The sequence below is a fragment of the Dryobates pubescens genome, chromosome 3, assembly GCF_014839835.1.
Source record: "Dryobates pubescens isolate bDryPub1 chromosome 3, bDryPub1.pri, whole genome shotgun sequence".
NCBI lineage: Eukaryota > Metazoa > Chordata > Aves > Piciformes > Picidae > Dryobates > Dryobates pubescens.
In genome coordinates, this window is record NC_071614.1 from 38332792 (window position 1) to 38349942 (window position 17151).

A 17151-nucleotide genomic window follows, 5' to 3' on the forward strand; every position below is an offset into this window, starting at 1 on the left:
AATGCTTAAAATATTTCCACTTTTTTAATATAAATGTTACGAATCTCCCCTTCTTGTTGATGCTGGTGCCTTCTGTTCAGCTACAGAGACATAATCTTACTAGCCAAACACTTAAGAAGATTTCTGCATTAGCAGCAATTAGTCTTTGGGTAACACCGCCAAGCCCGTTTAGGACGCGGTGCGATGCATCTTTGCAGTGGTGACTGACTCACACTGACTGCACATCACTCCCAAAAAGCTAACATGAATGAAGACAGTGAGCTGGAATTTTGAAATGTAGCCATGAGAAAATCAGTAAAAGGTCAAAATACTTGCTTTTATTTAAAAATTAAGTCATCAAATGGGACAGAACTTAGTACAGTTGTGACTGAAGAATAGAATAGAATAGAATAGAATAGAATAGAATAGAATAGAATAGAATAGAATAGAATAGACCAGGTTGGAAGAGACCTTCAAGATCATCGTGTCCAACCTATCATCCAACACCACCTAATCAACTAAACCATGCAACCAAGCATCCTGTCAAACCTCATCCTGAACACCCCCAGCGACGGCGACCCCACCACCTCCTCGGGCAGCCCATTCCAGTGGGCAATCACTCTCTCTGTGTAAAACTTCCTTCTAACCTCCAGCCTAAACCTCCCCTGGCGCAGCCTGAGATTATGTCCTCTTGTTCTGGTACTGGTTGCCTGGGAGAAGAGACCAACCTCTGCCTGACTACAGCCCCCCTTCAGGTAGTTGTAGAGAGCAATAAGGTCACCCCTGAGTCTCCTCTTCTCCAGGCTAAGCAACCCCAGCTCCCTCAGCCTCTCCTCATAGGGCTTGTAAGAAATTACTTACATTACCAACCTAGGGGCTTCACCAAGCATAGCTTTTTGCATAAAGTGACACAAGGCCCAAAACATTATGGGCAACATTACTTTTTTCATTGGAATAATTTCAGGTATCTCCTGCATGCCTTAGATCAATGTGTGTGTGAACTGAGTGTTCATATCAAAAAGCAAAACAAGCTTGGAGTCTGTTTCATCATTATCCAGCTAGGACTGAAAATAGTCATTGCTGTGTGCTGAAAGATCAGAGGACAGCAGAGAGAGTAGTAATAGGAACTTCAGTTTCCACCTGTTCATGTGGTGTGACTGTTACATCAGGAGGTTGTGCAAAGTCTTGAGTTTCTTGCCACAGTCAGTAACAGAGGCATTGGTTAGTGGGGCTGTGGGAGAAAATGGGTCTCTACTTTGTCCTGGGTGCAGTTTGGTTCACAGGAGACACATTGCAACAACCATTAGCCTGAACATCCTAGTGAAATCACAGCAACTGTGATCCACTTCAATAAGGGACACTACACTAAAATAAAGATAACTTGCTAAAAAGAATCTTAAAAAGGTCAGCTAAGAGAAGGAAGTTGTAACAGGTGGTGTGGAAGTTACTTAAGGACACCATATGTGATATGCAAGGCCAGCGCCCACCACCTGTCTTTTATGAGAAAAAGCTTGAGAAAAAGCAAAAGGAAGATAGCAGAGCTAGACAACGGAGTAAAGGAAGTTGTTAGAAAGAAGTGGGTGTCCTTTAAAAAGCCAAATTCACACCTAAATGATGTTTTAAGCAGTTTTAAAATGTGAAAACGTGATAAAACAAGCTAAGGAATATTTGAGCAAATGGTACAAAGAATTAAACTGGTAACTGATGCTTCCAGACCAATGTGCCTGCCAGTCTTTTGAACCAGTGGTGTAGAAGGAATACTGTTAAACAGATCAGTTCCATTGAAATTATTTGGGAGGGGAAAAAATGAAGAATGCTGTGCTGTTACACTCCTAGAACTATCTCAAACGATATGTGAAATTGAAGTGATTTAATGGTCATGTAACAAAACAAATGATAAAGTGACCAGTACCAGCTCTATTCACACCCAGCTCTATTCACGTAACATTTCTGAAGGTATTTAAGGGGGAGGGGGAGAGGGCAGGAAAAGCTCATATTACTGACAGTGGTGCATAACCACTTGCTTTTCAAATTGCCTTGTTGTCAGAGACTTTTAAGTCTGGATAGCTTTTTTGTAGCAGTTCTTAAATCATCCAAGGAGCTAAAAGCCTGTAATCCTTACATTTGCCTTTACAATACAAAAAATAAGATTTGTGGATGCCTAAAAATGTGTGATCTGGATGGGAAGGATCAGAAGAGGTTTGCAAAGAGGAAATCTGTAGTTAGATAGGAGTGCTACAGCTGATGTGGTCTCATTGATTTTCCACAATGTTTTTGATAAAACCATTCACCAAGGGGCGGCATGTAGGCACAGCATGAAAGGCCAAGTTCCAGAATAGGTAAACAGATGGAGAGAATGCAGCAGTTCTCAAAACAGGGAGGTCACAACCAGAGGTTTGTATTTTATAGATGGTCAAGTAAAAAGAGTGACAATGAAGGTAGAGTTTCCTGATGGCTACACAATTATTGGCTGTGCTAAGGGCAAGAGCTGGGTGCAGAGTAAAATGACAGGTGAAGCACGTTTTAGAGAGTTGACAAGTGATGCACTTAAAGAATGGCCAGTCAAAATGCACCTGGGCTTGGAGCTGGCTGAGAGCAAGCAGGAGTAAGATTTCACGGTGTGATAAGTAACTCTTGAGGAAACAACATCTCAATACTGGGTAGCCAATATAATGATGACAATTATTAGGATAAGAGGTACAAAAGAAGGACCATTATTATACCACTGCTGAAATCCAAAACTCACCTTATTTTGAGTGTGGTATGAGGCTACTGTTTTTTTAATGCTGGTTCTTATACTAGGTAGATGTTTGTTGTGACCAAGTACAGTTCCTCTTAGGGCAGGAGTTTTCACATAGCTTATGAGAAGGAGAACTTCAGCTATATATACAGTCAGATAAACATTTAGGGTTGTACACTATTGCAGACTCTGATAATGTCCTTTACTTATTATTGTCATTACTATTAATTGGATTTGCTTTAAATCCCAGAAGCAGTGCTCTGTTGTGCCAGTTTTATATGAATACATAGTACAAATGAACAAACAGAAGACTTTTCTATCCTGAAGAGCTTCCAGACTTTTGCAATTTTCTCCAACATCAGAAGTCTTGTAAATCACTAAAATATTTCCAGTGGGTGGGGGTTTTGTTTCTGATTTCAAATGATGGTTGGAAACCCCTTCCATTAAAAACAAACAAAACAAAAAAGTAAAAATATTAACATTGTCTTGTGCTCCTGAGATCCTTTCAGCATTGCTTTTCTTCTAATGAACTGTTACACTTTATTGCATTCATTAGCCACAGCTTTTCACCCTTGACCAAATTGTAGCTGCTCATATCTTCTTAATTGGCACTAAAAATCACTTTTTTTTTTTAATTTGCAAGATCCTAAACCAAAATTAAACTCCTCTGCATTGTCACCTTGGTACAGCATGGAAAACCCATCCAAGATATCAGGGAAAACAAAAGCATTTAAACCAGGTGTGATCGTTTGAGGCTGTGCCTTTAAGACAAAACAGTGCTGGGACACTCTGGCTGAATGTTTTCGGTACTAGAACAAAAACATTCTGATATTCTAAACGAATTTCATTGGTGAATAGATAAAATGCAACTTTAAACTGTAGAGCAGTTGGAATTTTTTTTTCTCAGTTCAGTTTGGTTTGGGAGTTGGGGGAGTTTGGGTTTCAGCCTGTTCTCCCTGCCTGCTTTCTCTGCACACTGCTGGAGTTGGCCTTCAGATAAGCAAAAACTAATCCTGCATGGGCTTTTGAAGCTTACTAACAATTCTTTCCCTTAATAACTTGCCTTTCTTTCTCTGTAACCCCTTTTTGGGAAAAAAGGGAGGTAGGGGGGGGGGAGAGGGGGTTACAGGGAGGGGATCCCTTCCTGGGGAGGGATTTTTGTTGTGTTATTTCTCTTTGCTGTATATTTCTGTGTATATATTGTAAATACCCATATATATTGTGTTGTATATAACCTGCTTTCCATATATGCTTGTAAATATATAGCTTTGCTCCTCCGACTGGGTTAGCTGTGGTTTCTTACTCTGTGGGGGAGAGAGAGCTAGGCCCTCTCTCAACCTACCACACCAGTTGAAAAATCAGGAGAGGACGTGGCCTCTTTCTTCTGAGCAAAAGAACAAAATTGCATCCAGAAAGCCTGCTCAGGGACTTGGTCCTTGAGCGCAAGAGCCAGCTGTGTACTTGAGTCATGATGAGCACATTACAGAGGAGATTTCTAAAGGGTGTTCTTTGACTGTATATTTTCCTCAGCCTGCTTCATCTTTTTTTTTTTTAATATGCTGTCCCAAAGGGTTTTCTCTAATAATATTTAGGGATCTGATTTTTAAGAATGCCTGCTGCCATCAGCTTATTCTCAGATACTAAAAACCAAACTTCAATTTGACATTCTGTGGAACTTCAGGTTTGCAGACACGTGAGTAAACAGGCTCCCAGTTTTCATTGTCTTCTATCATTCTTTCCCTGAATGTTCACGTCTGTCCTTGTCTGAAGGAACTGAAATAATGTAAATAAACATGAGGAAGGTCCTCTTTTCAGTCACAGAGTTGCCACCATCATGTCGATGGTTGGTCTACATGGGAGGAGTGATAGCTATTGCTCGTAACCTGTATTAAGCTTTGTGTCTCAAGATGACATGATGAAAAAAGATAAGAAAAAGTATGCTGCTTCTGAGTCTTGATGTAAACAATTACTTTTATTAGTTTCCCTTTTTCTCTGAAGATGCAAACTCGAGTGTGCAAATTGTTCATTTTCAAGAGTCAATATCAGTATCTATTAACCTCTATTTCATTCTAAGTCTCTTTTTTTTTTGCACATTTCCGCCTCTGGTCTGTTAAGGAGACATGCCGTTCGCATGGAGAAATTTCTGTAATCCTAGAATGGACTGGATTGGAAGGGCCTTCCAAAGGTCATCCCCTTTGATTCAGACCAGATTGGACAGGCTGTTAGAAGATCCCTGTCTAAAAAGACATGCAGATGTGGTGCTGAGGGACATGGTTTAGTGCTTACCTGATAACAGCTAGACTTGATGATCTTAAAGGTCTTTTCCAACCAAAAGAATTCTATGATCTTTTCTTTTGGTGCTCACTTTTCAGACTACTCATTCCCACTTCCATATCATTCTGTCAGTCAGGCTAGAATGACTGTGCATCTGCATGGTGAATGACGTCAGGAAAGTAACATAGACTAAAAATCATGCAGAATGAAAACCTCAGACCAAAGAAAACAATTGTTTTCAACTCTGAACACTTCCTGAGGAGGGTGCTATTATTAAGGCTGAAAGAAATGCATATGGAATTGTAATGGTGGTTGGGAAAGGTATACAGGCATTCAGTCTGGCAGCCACTTGGCTCAATCTGAGAGGGCACCATGTGCAAACTACCCAGGTTAAAGATAGTTGTTTCTGGATAATTGGATCCTGTGATAAATTAAACTACTTGCAGAGCAGAGATGGGTCTTAGGAGGGAGAGAGGTGACAGACCATTATGGAACAGCAGGAGACAGATCTTGTGGAATTAGGACAAGCTGTTGTGGCTCTAGTTAGTGTGGTCCAAAAGCTGATATTCCTGTCAGCTGTTCAACACTTTCCTAGGATTGCTTTTGCTGTATACATTCCCTGCGTTTGTGGCAATTGTGCTGCTTCCATGCAACAAACCTCTTCAGTCAGTAGGATAAATTATTTGAACAGAATTCATATCTACTGAAATTTTATCAAGCCTCTCTACTGAGTTGAAATGTAAAGAATCAGTCAAAATGGGGTCTTTCTTGTTTGTTTTAAATCAAGCAGTGGATTTTATTAATTAGTAAAAATCGTCCTGATAAGCAGACTCATATTAAGAAGTATCTTACTCCACACAGTTAATTGTGGTAGAAAAGACCAATTCTCCTCTGTTGTTGCAAGCATCTAGTCCAACTACATTGTCTGTATTTCCTTTGTAGTTAATGGAAGGGTAGAGAGAGAGACAGACCTTCAGGAAGCATTCTCATCCATCTGGTTTCAGATGAGGTAGCTTGCTTTCTGAAGATGCTAGCATGTCTTGCATCGTCAGAGGCAGCAGGGGTCTAAGGATGCACTCACTAAGTGTTTTGAGAAGGTGAATCCCACTGAACAATTCGTTTGGTAAGAGCATTGTACAGGCTGTCACCTACACATTAGGGTTTATATTTCTTCTACAACTCTCATTTGTATTTCAGCATAGCTGTTATAATCAGATAGCCTTGCTCACTGTATAAACAACCAGTTCTTGAATGCCATTAAGCTCTTGGCTCCCATGTGTGGCTCTTGGCTCCCATGTGTGCCACACTCATGTGAATTCAATAAGCTAAGTATCCTTTGTAAAATAAATAATTACTTTCTTCTATTTGCTTGTGAAACTGCTTAGATTCGTTAGATTTCACCTTGTTCTTGCGTGAGGAGGGAGAAACAGAGCCCCTTTTATTGCTCTTACTTTCAAGTTAAATCATACAAATCTTTTTGGATTTTCTTTATCTTGTAGCTCCTGTTGTCTGCCAGTCTTACTGTGCTAGGTTTATGCTAGGAAACATAGCATTACAAGCTTGAAGAGGAAAATGGATTTGTAGTATAGCTTTGGAATAGTGTTCCTGGTATTTTGCATCTTTCTAATGTATGCAAACAAGGTGTTTGCTGGTTTGATCGCTGATACCCACTGAGCAAATGTTTTCATTGAGCTTGCTGTACTGATGCACAGGTCTGGCTTTTGTTGTGATTTGCTTTCCTGAGATGCTAGCAGTTCTCTCTGGCCCTAGCAGTGAATTGTTCAAATTAATCCCTTTTGTGTGTGTTGCTTTGCATTTTTTGACATCTAGTTTTGTCTTATCCTGGTTTTGAATCACTAGTAGCACCCACACATGGAATACCAGATACTAAGTAAAATCTTGTGCTTGATTTGGTTTTTGTGTTGAAGAAAACTCAGCATAGCTCCCATTTCTTTTCAGTCAGGTGTTTATCTTATTGACATATATGTGGGAAGACTACGCTCATTCCGCCTTTTAACAGCTTCACCATAGTCTGTTCAGAGCTTCTGCTGTACTGAGCTACCAAGGATAAGAAAACTTGGATTTGACTCAAAACTTCAATTGTCTTAAGCCAAATTCTGCCTTCTGCACCATGTTTTTTTTAAGTGTCTTCAAACCAATTGAGAATGCTTAGCTGCACGATTGCTGTAGTTTCGCTGTTTTAATGGCACATTGGGCCACTTTGCTGAGAGCTCAGTTTGGAGTAGCTTTATGAGCAACCCAAATGGTTCAGGTTAACAGGGGGGTGAGAAATTTTGTGTAAAAATATGTCTGTGTTTACAATTAAATTCACCTTTTATAACACAAATACTCCTTGAAAATCCAAATTAGATTGTAAGGTGAAACATTGATGTTGCATTTATAGCAGCTTTCACCATTCATATCTGCCTTCAGCTCTCATATTTTATTCTTACAGGATGACACAGATATTATTTTTCCCACATCCCATATGTCCAAGTCCTGTATAAAGATATTTAGTTCAAATACCATACGTGCAAAACACTCCAGACTGTGGGTATGAGGTGACGTTTGGTGTCATTAACATGCTGCAGTGTTCAATTACAATACAGCAATTTTATTTTTATGCAACCATCTTCATAGAAAGTATGGAAATTTGCTTTGCAGTGAGTCATCTGTCAGCTAAAGAACTAAAAGTCTTGTAGTGATATTTTAAGAGAGAAAGTGGCTCAGAGCTGACAGAGTTCAAGACAGAAAAAGAAACAGAAATGAAAGAGGAGGCCTGCAACCATGGAGAAAACAGAGGCAGGCTAGTAGGGGGAGGAATGGTGAAAGAGTCAAGCTGAGAACATCCAAAGCAGCTCAGGAGACTATGCAGATCATCCAAAAACAAGTGTTGTCCTTTCACCAACTTTAGCCAAGCAAAGATTCTTTGACCCTAAGGAAATGGCATAAAGCCAGATAAATAAGAGCAGTGGGCTGTGCACTGTGCAGGTAGAGCTTGACAAAAGACTAAATGGCATAACTTTCTAGAGCCAGACGTTAGAAGAACACTGAAATTCTACAGTTCATGATGTTTCAACTTGTGAGGATTTTGTTAGACCATGAAAGAGGGAATTCCAGTTATTTTGAAAGGAACCATTATAGGCATGAATGTGGACTTGAGCAGCAGTGAAGTCAAAAGGAAGATGGATTCTGGCAGTCTTCCCTTGCTGGTGGCAGCGGGGCTTAAACAGAAGTAAGTGTGTAGGGAAGGCAGTCAGTTCAGAGTCAGAGATGACTTTAGAACCCTGGCTTTGCATGCAGAGATAAGATCTGAGTAAGGAAGCATGAAAGCTGTCTTAGAGAGCAACAGGGAATTCTTTCCCTTGACATTTGTGCTTTTTGAAGAGTTAGCTAGTAAAGAAATTAGAATGTAGCAAGGGAATGACAGAACAAAGACAGACTGTTAAAGATATCAGAGATAACTTGCCAAGGTCATTGATGCCTTGCATGCTTTCCCTATAAAGTTGATGTCTAAAGCTGAGCTAGCAGTGAGGTATCCCAAAGGAGGATGTTTAAGGGGGAGAAAGGAGAAGAATCAGAAACAGATGCCTGGTGTTATTAAAGCACAGCACTATCATGCAGGGAAGTCATCATAAGCATTATTGTCTGTTACTGTGAACTGCATGCATTCTTTTTGCATCCTTGGTTAAATCTACCACCTGGTGGTGTGGTACTCTTGTGGTAGCTCTCATCCTTTGTCCCTTTATGCTTGCCCATACTGATTTTTGCCCTGGCAATTGTTTTCACCAAGGTCTTTGTATAAACCCATATTGTCTGCCTTAAGAAAGTAAATGGGATGTGTGTAGCATGAAGGAGAATACAGTCTTTATTGAAAGCAGAAGGGAGAACTTGTCTTCTTAATGCATTCAGAAAAGTTGTCTTTGGCTGAAAGACATTCTAAGCATGAAAGTAAGGTTATAGCCACTCAGACATCCCACAATTTGAAGAGAGTAATATTTCATTGTATGCAGTTCTAAGGTGCTTATTACAGATCTTCCTATTTACAACTATCATGTCTCTTTTGAACCTGCAGAGGAGGAATACCAAGGACAAACCAAGAGAAGGCGCATTCGAAGGAAGAAACAAAAGAGCAGCTTGCAAAACTGTAATAATTTACATGGAGAACAAATAGAATCTGGAATGCAAGAGAGTCTTGTTCGAGATAATTTACAGTTGCAGCAGATAGACAGTCCCAAAATAAGTAAAAACAAAAGGAGGAAAATGAAAAAGAAGCGACGTAAAGAAAAACTGAGAGCAGCTGGCCTGGTAACAAAAACTACCAGTGTGGATTTTACATATCAGCCTGACAAAAACAACAGAGAAGCAGCAGCAGGCTCAAAAGACGTAGATGAAAAGGCAGATAGCATACTGGACTTCCTGCAGACAACACAACAAATTTATTTTGCTGACAGTATGTACCACTCTTTCTCCTTTCTTTTCATGAGAATCACTGCATAGGGGAAGATAGATGTGCATTTAGTGTTGCTGGAGAATGGGACACATCTACTACAGAAGTGTCTCCTTTGAACTCAGTATAAGTACTTGGTATTGGTTCCATTTTCTGTTGAGAACATGAATATGCAAGGATTCACATCAGTACAAAGAAACTGTGTTCCTCTTCTTCGTTTCTGTGTCTGAAAATGTACATCATATTCCTCTCTCTTTTTCAAAACACTCCAACGTGTTTAGGGTCACTGTAGTTGTTAAAATTGACCAAATCCTGTCACCTTCTGAAGCAAAAATGTAGAAGGATTGCTTGCTTTCCGAGAGCTTCAAATGAGGGCAATAATTGCTATCCTAAACTACTTTCATGGTTGCTATCTTTGAACCAACCTACTTTTCAGAAAGTTCTCCTTCCCAGGAGAAGATTTGTGATACATAAGGAAATCTAGACAGACAGCATCCAAGCCAAAAGGGGAAGATAACTGTTGGCACCAGGGAAAATGTATTGGCATAAAGCACTTGTGAGCAAAATGGATGTGAACTGACGTTCAGTGCACATTCCACAGCTGTTTAAAAGGGGCTGCGTGGATGTTATCTCTGATGGCCTACTACTGAATGCCCACTAAAATCGGGAATTCCTACTCTTAAGTTTCTTCCATTGCCTTCCAAAAACAGCTGCTTGTATGGTGCTAAGCCTTGGCTGTCTTTGTGAAGAAGAATGTCTGTGACTCCATTTTAAGTCAGATCTGTCAGCTCCTAGTCCCATAAAATTCATCTTTAGGTTACAGAATTGCTTTAAAAACCCTGTTAAGATTTTATCAGGGCTTTCATGTTAATCTTTTTCTCAAGATTTATACATAGTATTTTCTTTGCTTACTGTTAAAATTTTTGTGCTGTGTCAGGTCTTCATACTAGGCCTAGCACTGGAAATCCATCCTGCCTTCATGGGTGATGCATTTCCACCTCCAAAACCATGAGTTTTACTATTTTCATGTGTGTAACTAAAATATGTAAGCCAAAACCTTCAGGCATTTGCTGTGGTGGAACTCGTCAGTTGCAGGATTGCACATTCAGTACAAGAGTTCTGCTGTTAATAAATGACCCAGAACAGAGATCTGGTTTATTGCCTACAGTTGCCGTACACCTTGTAGTTTAAGGAAAAATGATGAGCTTCCAGCTTTCCTGGAAGTTCAGTTCAGCTTTTAATAGTGGTTGACAGGCTGATGGACCCTGCTTTTAAACCTGCAGATTGAATGCTCTAGCCAGTGAGAACCTTGGAATCCATAGAGAGAAGTTCTCAGGTAAAAGCAAGTTTGTCTGCAGATAAGGTGTCACATCCAAAAATCAGTGTGACTAACTTCCTTGTTAGGCAAATCCCCAGTTATAGATAGTTTTGGCACCTTTGCCTTTTCTCAAGGGTTTTGTTGGTTTGGTTTGGATTGGTTTGGTTTTGTGAACAAAATTGGAAGCCATTGCTTTTAGGAGCATTTTCAAATGGTCATATCAGATTAATGACTCTTGCACTTAGGTCAGAGAGATGAAAATCTGTTCTCTGATGTCTTGCTAGTATAAAACAGAAGAATTAAAATGAGTTAAAGTACTTCGTTATTGGAGTGGAAGAGTGAATTTAGCTGTAGTACTGTAGAAACAATGTGTGTCCTTCTCTGCTGTCTTGCATCCTGTAATTTCTGCTTTTTAAATAAAAATACAAAAGTACAACCTCAAGATAATTGAATGCTTCCAAAAGTGCTTTGTGGTAGTCCCCTGTCTCGCTGTGTGTCTGCATTTTTATGTACTAGTACAAAGTATGTAGGAAGCAAAACCGCAGTGCTTGGGCCACAGTACAGTTTCTTCAGCATACCTTCTTCCTGTGTTAATCTTGAAAATTTAGATTCATCTTGCATTCCTGACACTATGACTCATATTGCCCTTGTTACTTTCTGAATTGGATACATTGCCCTTGTGCCATTGCTTTTATATTTAATAAAACAATGGGATACAATTTAATACAATTCAATGGGATACAATTTAATAAAACAATTAAAAGCTGATCCTTTAATACCTGATACTTGATTGTAAGTTGCATTGAAAAGGAAGATACTGTTGTTGGAAAGAAGGTAAAAGTATAATTAGGAAAATTCTCTGTGCTCACTGAGTATTTCTAACATGGTTTTCCAATTGTTTTTCCAGATAAATCAGCAGGCACAGATTCTGCTGCAAATTCAGCAGCTGCCCAACAGCTTTTACAGTCTCTTGAATCCAGCACCATCTCTTCCTCAGATGTGGCTCTTCTGCACCAGCTGAAATCCCTTGTATTGCTGCAGGATATTGACAGACTGAAGGATGCTTTGAAACAATTCAAAGAACGAGCCATGATGCCTCCTGGTATGTACCATTCACTGATGTTATTTTTTTTGTTAGGAAGCTGTACATAATAATACAGTAGCAAATCTATGCTTATACAACATTTGGAAGCATAATTTCCACCAAAAAATGCAATGGCTTTCCTTGTTTCTTGTTTGGTTATAGTCAATACAAAAACAGTTCATACGCTGCAGCAACTACAGATTACAAGATGATTTTGGTTCTTAAAACAGTGTGTTTTGAATCTGAACTGGTTTAAGATTTAATCATGTCTTTGTAGACTTTTTAAATCACAGGAAGTAACTTACTTATCTTTGACATTTCACCTCTCCAGTTAAGGATTCGTTTTACATGCGTAAGAAGCAATAAACCACATCATTTCATTTCTTCTTGATCACCTATGTGGCTTCTGTAACATAGATTTTGAATGCCTAAGGTTGATTTACAGCTTTGGTTTTGGTTAAGTTTCTGAAAATTCCTGTTGATTGTGTAAAAACATAAAGTCAGTCTTTATAATGAATGCTCTTACAAAGTCATTCATAAAAAGAAAACTTACTCTGTTACTAACCCTTTTTTCATCCCTAAGGCACAAGTCTGATTTCATTCATGCTCCTTTCTTTCTCTACTATAAGCCCTGCAATTTTAGTAGATTTTTTTCTTGGACAGTTAATAGTTTCTCAAGTGAATGTGGAAGCAGCATGTAGTTGTCAGATGTTATAATAATTAATTTTCCAAGTAGTCTCCATTTAGACAGCCATTGTTACTTGTCATTAGAACATTTGTTGCGGCATCAGCCAAATCTACAAGATGGGCTGAATTTTCTTGCTTCCCAAAGAATTCAGTCAGAGTTAAGAGCACTTGCTATGGCACAGGAGATTCTTTGCTATTTTAGAAGGTGCTCTAAGTCTTTTGAAGGGTAATGACTGAGCTGGTGGTTGTGTGATAACAGAGTAAATAAAGATCATAATCATCAGGGGCTTAGCAATGAAAACCAGGGAAGAGACTACTGCTTGTAACATCATTAAATAATTTACAGTGTGATAGAGGTTAAAAATCCCAGTCAAGACTGGTGCCTACAGCATGCTGTGCATTGCAATAACACTATTGCTTGTAGAGTCCATAGCTAACACATTCTGAAAGACACTCCAGCAGTAGTACATATGTATTCTTTACTATGTATATACACGCTCTTTAAAGTCAACATGTAGAATATGACTGACCTTAAGGTTCTGATCGATCTGAAGTATCTGCGTGTAGTTGGAGAAGAATCCTTCTGTGCATTCAATAATTAATTTCAAGCCTAGATTCTATGACCTTAATTATAATCAAACAGTCTTGTTGGATCTAATACACATTTTCAAACCAGGTAGAACTCAGCAGGAATAGTGGTAATGGTGTTGGCCCTCTGTTAAATTACTTGATTCAGCTTCTGTTGATTAAATCAAAATGGAACTATTGAAGTGACCACATTGAAGGTACTCCTTACAGGCCTTATCCAAATTCTGCTCAATACAGTAGGAATTCTCTTGGGTTTTGCTGCCTTGAGGCAAGCTGCTCTGTTTACTTCTATACAACAGCAATGTCAAGTTAAAAAGAGACTAAAGAAACAAATCCACGCAACTGCCCTAATTTTCTGATAGATGTCTTTGTCATTTGAAAAAGCAGAAAACACTCTCCTGAGCGATTTTTTTCAATTCACTTATGTTTCCACTGATGCAGCCTGAAATTGTTTACCCTTCCAGTCATTTTTTTTCTTAGTACCTGTGGTCGGTCTGGGCTCAATTGTAATCTCATTCACAGTGATGTAACCATAGCAGTTGATTTGATATTCATGAGGTACAACAACATAAGAAAGAGGAAAATATATTGTTACGAGTTGTTAAGGGATAATTAAGCACCTGCTAGATAATAATTTGCCTCAGCAGACTTTAGCAATACATTCTATTCATAATTCAGGAATTTCAGTGAATGGTAATACGGTGTTCTGAAATGTTACCTTGAATCTGGCTTTTAATTATACATGGTCAGCTTGCCCACTTTTTCTAAAGTGTAGACTACTTTCCAGTGAACAGGTAATAAAGGTTTAGAGTTGTTACAAAAACTTATTGTCTCAGCAAACTGAAGTTGTTGTTGTAGAAGTACAGGTTAGGGCTGTTTATGAAGATAAGAATATACAGTACATCATAGTAATCTCTTTTTTTTTTAACTAGTTTCTCTCTGTTGTTGTGTGTCCTAGAAGAAAAGGTCACTCATTAGCATGATAGAAAGACCGTTATTTTTCTTAATTTCACCAAGGTGTACAATTTTTTACAAAATAAACTTTTTTTTTAGTTCAAGAAGCAATATGTTAACCTTTTAAGGTGTTAGCATGAAAGGAATAATAATGGGTGCCAAGTTTGATTCAGTTTCGTCTTTAATTCAAGGAAGGAAACAGGAGGACCACCTGAGAAATGATCAGTCTCTTTCACATAAGTGCACATTCTCCATTAGTAAACTTTACAAAGTAAACACATCCTTATATATCTTTTATTTCTTCATATGTGTGTGTGCAGATATGTGTATATATATATATATATATAAAGGTTTAATTGTAATTTTCACTGTGGCTACAAAGTCCCACTTGGCAAGTTTATGCCTATTCATGATAAATTTGCTTTTTGTGTGTATTTTGCAGTCCTTTAGAGTAAAGCCATGAACTGACCAAGGTCTGCAGACCACAAATTGAAAACCATTGGCTCAAGACCATGTTTTGCCATTTCCTTCCCCCCTCTTAGCACATTGTTCAGATTGGGAGTCATGGTACGACCAAAAGAAAATTTTTCTGATTTATCTTAAGCTCTTAGATCCCAATATCTGCAGTATCAAATATTTGGCAAATACTGCAGTATCAAAGAAATGTCTAACAAGGTCAGTGGAAGAGAAAACTGCTAAGGAGTTTGAATCAGAAAAATTATCAACATTAAGGTATTATCTTTAACCCTTATCGATAGTAAGGTATTATCTTTAATCTTCCATTTAAATGAGAAAACTTACCTAAACAAGAAATATCTATGCTTAAGAGATACTAATTCTTCTGTCTAGTTGTCATCCTCCTTCCAGTTACCTTACACTTTGTTCTTGAAGTTGTTCCTCAAGTTACCTTGGACCTTGTACTTCAAAGCTGAGGTTGGTCATGGGTTTTTGTTTCAACATGGCTAAAGTGTCATTATTCTTGTAATGAAAACAACAAATGTTACTTTTTCCATTTATTTGATAGTCTTTAACAAATTAAGTACTTAACCTCTATCTACAATCTTCTATGAATGCAGGAAGACAGCGTTTAGGAGTCAAATAGACAGGTATGTTTCTCGTGGTGGGGGTTTGTCTGACCTATGTCAGTGGCCATTTGCAGAAGGAAGACAGTTACCCTCGTGGCCCTGCATAGTGCAGTGGGCAAAGAGTAAGAGCTGTGACTGGAAGTAGTGCTCCATTTGCTGATTGGAAATTGTAGCTTTTGGAATGAGGGCTACTTATTTCCCATTTCACATCAATTATTAAAGCATAGGTGATCACCTAATTAAAAAAAAAAAAAGAAAGTCATTATCTCCTGTAATTTATGAACTCATTGAGCTTCTACTCAACTTCATTCCATTATCTATTAACATTTTCTCTTTGTTGGTTAGTATCAAGTCTCAGATGTAGTCTGCCCTTGTTGTCTAGGAAATTATCACTCACAGAAGGCCTAGAAGCTTCTTTCAACTGCCTGTTTTGGAGAGTTGTCCGTTATATATGTCTCCATTGTGGGGAGTGGGTGAAGGTACATATTGCAGACCAGAATTAATACAGTCACTGTGTGCCAATAATGCACAGACTGGCTACATAGAAGCCCTAAAATGATTACATTTAACCTTTTTTTTCTTTTAATTGAATGAATGTTCAAATAAAAGGAAATGAAATGTGGATACTATATTAGCATAGCATTATAGAATCACCTTAAATGTGATATTATTTGCTAAGTACTGTAGAAAGTCCTGTCGATAGAAATAAATATAGCCACAGGAATAATCTCTAAATTAAGAGAGAAGCTATGGCATTTTGAGACTTCAATGCACCTGTCTGTGCGAGACGACTCATTCTTAACTGGGGCTTCTGGGTGCTACAATGAGTTAAATAATAATGTGTGAAATGACTCTCCACACAGAAAGAAGCTGAGAGGTCCGTGGTGACGGGTTGGACTTGATGATCTTTGAGGTCTCTTCCAACCTTGGTGATTCTGTGAAGATTGTACTCTTTTAGCCTTACATATATGATCATGTTATTTCAATTGTTAGGGTTTTTTCTGAATTCTTGAATCATAATAAATAGTACATCCCAAAATACAGAAATTAAACAGTTTCACATAAAAATAGCTTACCTCCTAAAAGAAAGTGCACCTGTTTATATAAAAATGTATGTAGACAGGTTAATCTTCAGGCACCTATGTCTGCACTGGTTTGACTGAAATGCTAATATCTAATGGAAACAGGTGTTTGCACTAATCCTCTCTGTATTGCTCAGAAATGTCCTAGAGGTATTTCAGGAGAAATGTGTTTTCTTTGTTTCAGATCAGACCGAGATAGTCACGTCTCTGTTTCACTACTGGATTACAGATATCCTTCCTGTGAAGAGCAGGAAATAAAGCCTTGCCTGTGTCCGTATGTGCAGGGTTAAAATTTAATGTACAGACTCTTAACCAAGTAGCAATTGTCGAGGAAGAGCAGTGTCAATGCACATTCTACACCTTCAGGTAAATGAATTGGTTTTCTGCACTACAAACTCCAGAAGACAATAAACGGGATCTTTGTGTTTGGTTGGTCAAAAATACCCGTATGGGGTGTGTGGCCTGCATCTTCAGCTCGGTTAGCATGTACAGTTGACTTTAAGATAGTGGACTTATCTGGAATGATAAAGCCTGTATCAAATATTTTATTTAAGAAGTGCAGTTGGTGGTGGTTTGTTTGTAAATTGGTTGTCACGTTCTGGAAGGTTTTTTTCCGACTTTGATGGTTTATCTGATACATGTTTTCCTGAAAAAGAAATATGTTTGATATGTAAATCTAAGCAACAGTACACCTGAAGAAGGCCTTCTTGCTGAATAAACTGCCAAATTATGGAAACGGGAACACTTCTACACATGGGTCATGTAGGTACTGTTCAGAGTTGCGCAGAAACTTGGTTGGCATTTTCAGAACGGTTCCACGGCCCAGCCTGTTGCAACCCAGTGGGCCTCACTGACTGCAGAATGATCGAACTGGCTTCTCTCACTGATTACTGTGCAGTCTTTCGGAAAC

At 38.6% G+C, this 17151-nt stretch overlaps 1 protein-coding gene across 1 annotated transcript in view; it reads left to right on the forward strand.

The window, feature by feature from the left end:
* ERICH1 (glutamate rich 1) overlaps window positions 1-16687 on the forward strand; it is a 59114-nt gene extending 42427 nt beyond the window's left edge. Inside the window, exons 4-6 of the mRNA XM_054179988.1 lie at window positions 9069-9446; window positions 11669-11863; window positions 16426-16687. Coding sequence (XP_054035963.1) covers window positions 9069-9446; window positions 11669-11863; window positions 16426-16499 — 647 coding nt within the window. The 3' untranslated portion in view covers window positions 16500-16687. The remainder of the gene's footprint in view (window positions 1-9068; window positions 9447-11668; window positions 11864-16425) is intronic.
* Window positions 16688-17151: the final 464 nt, after the last annotated feature.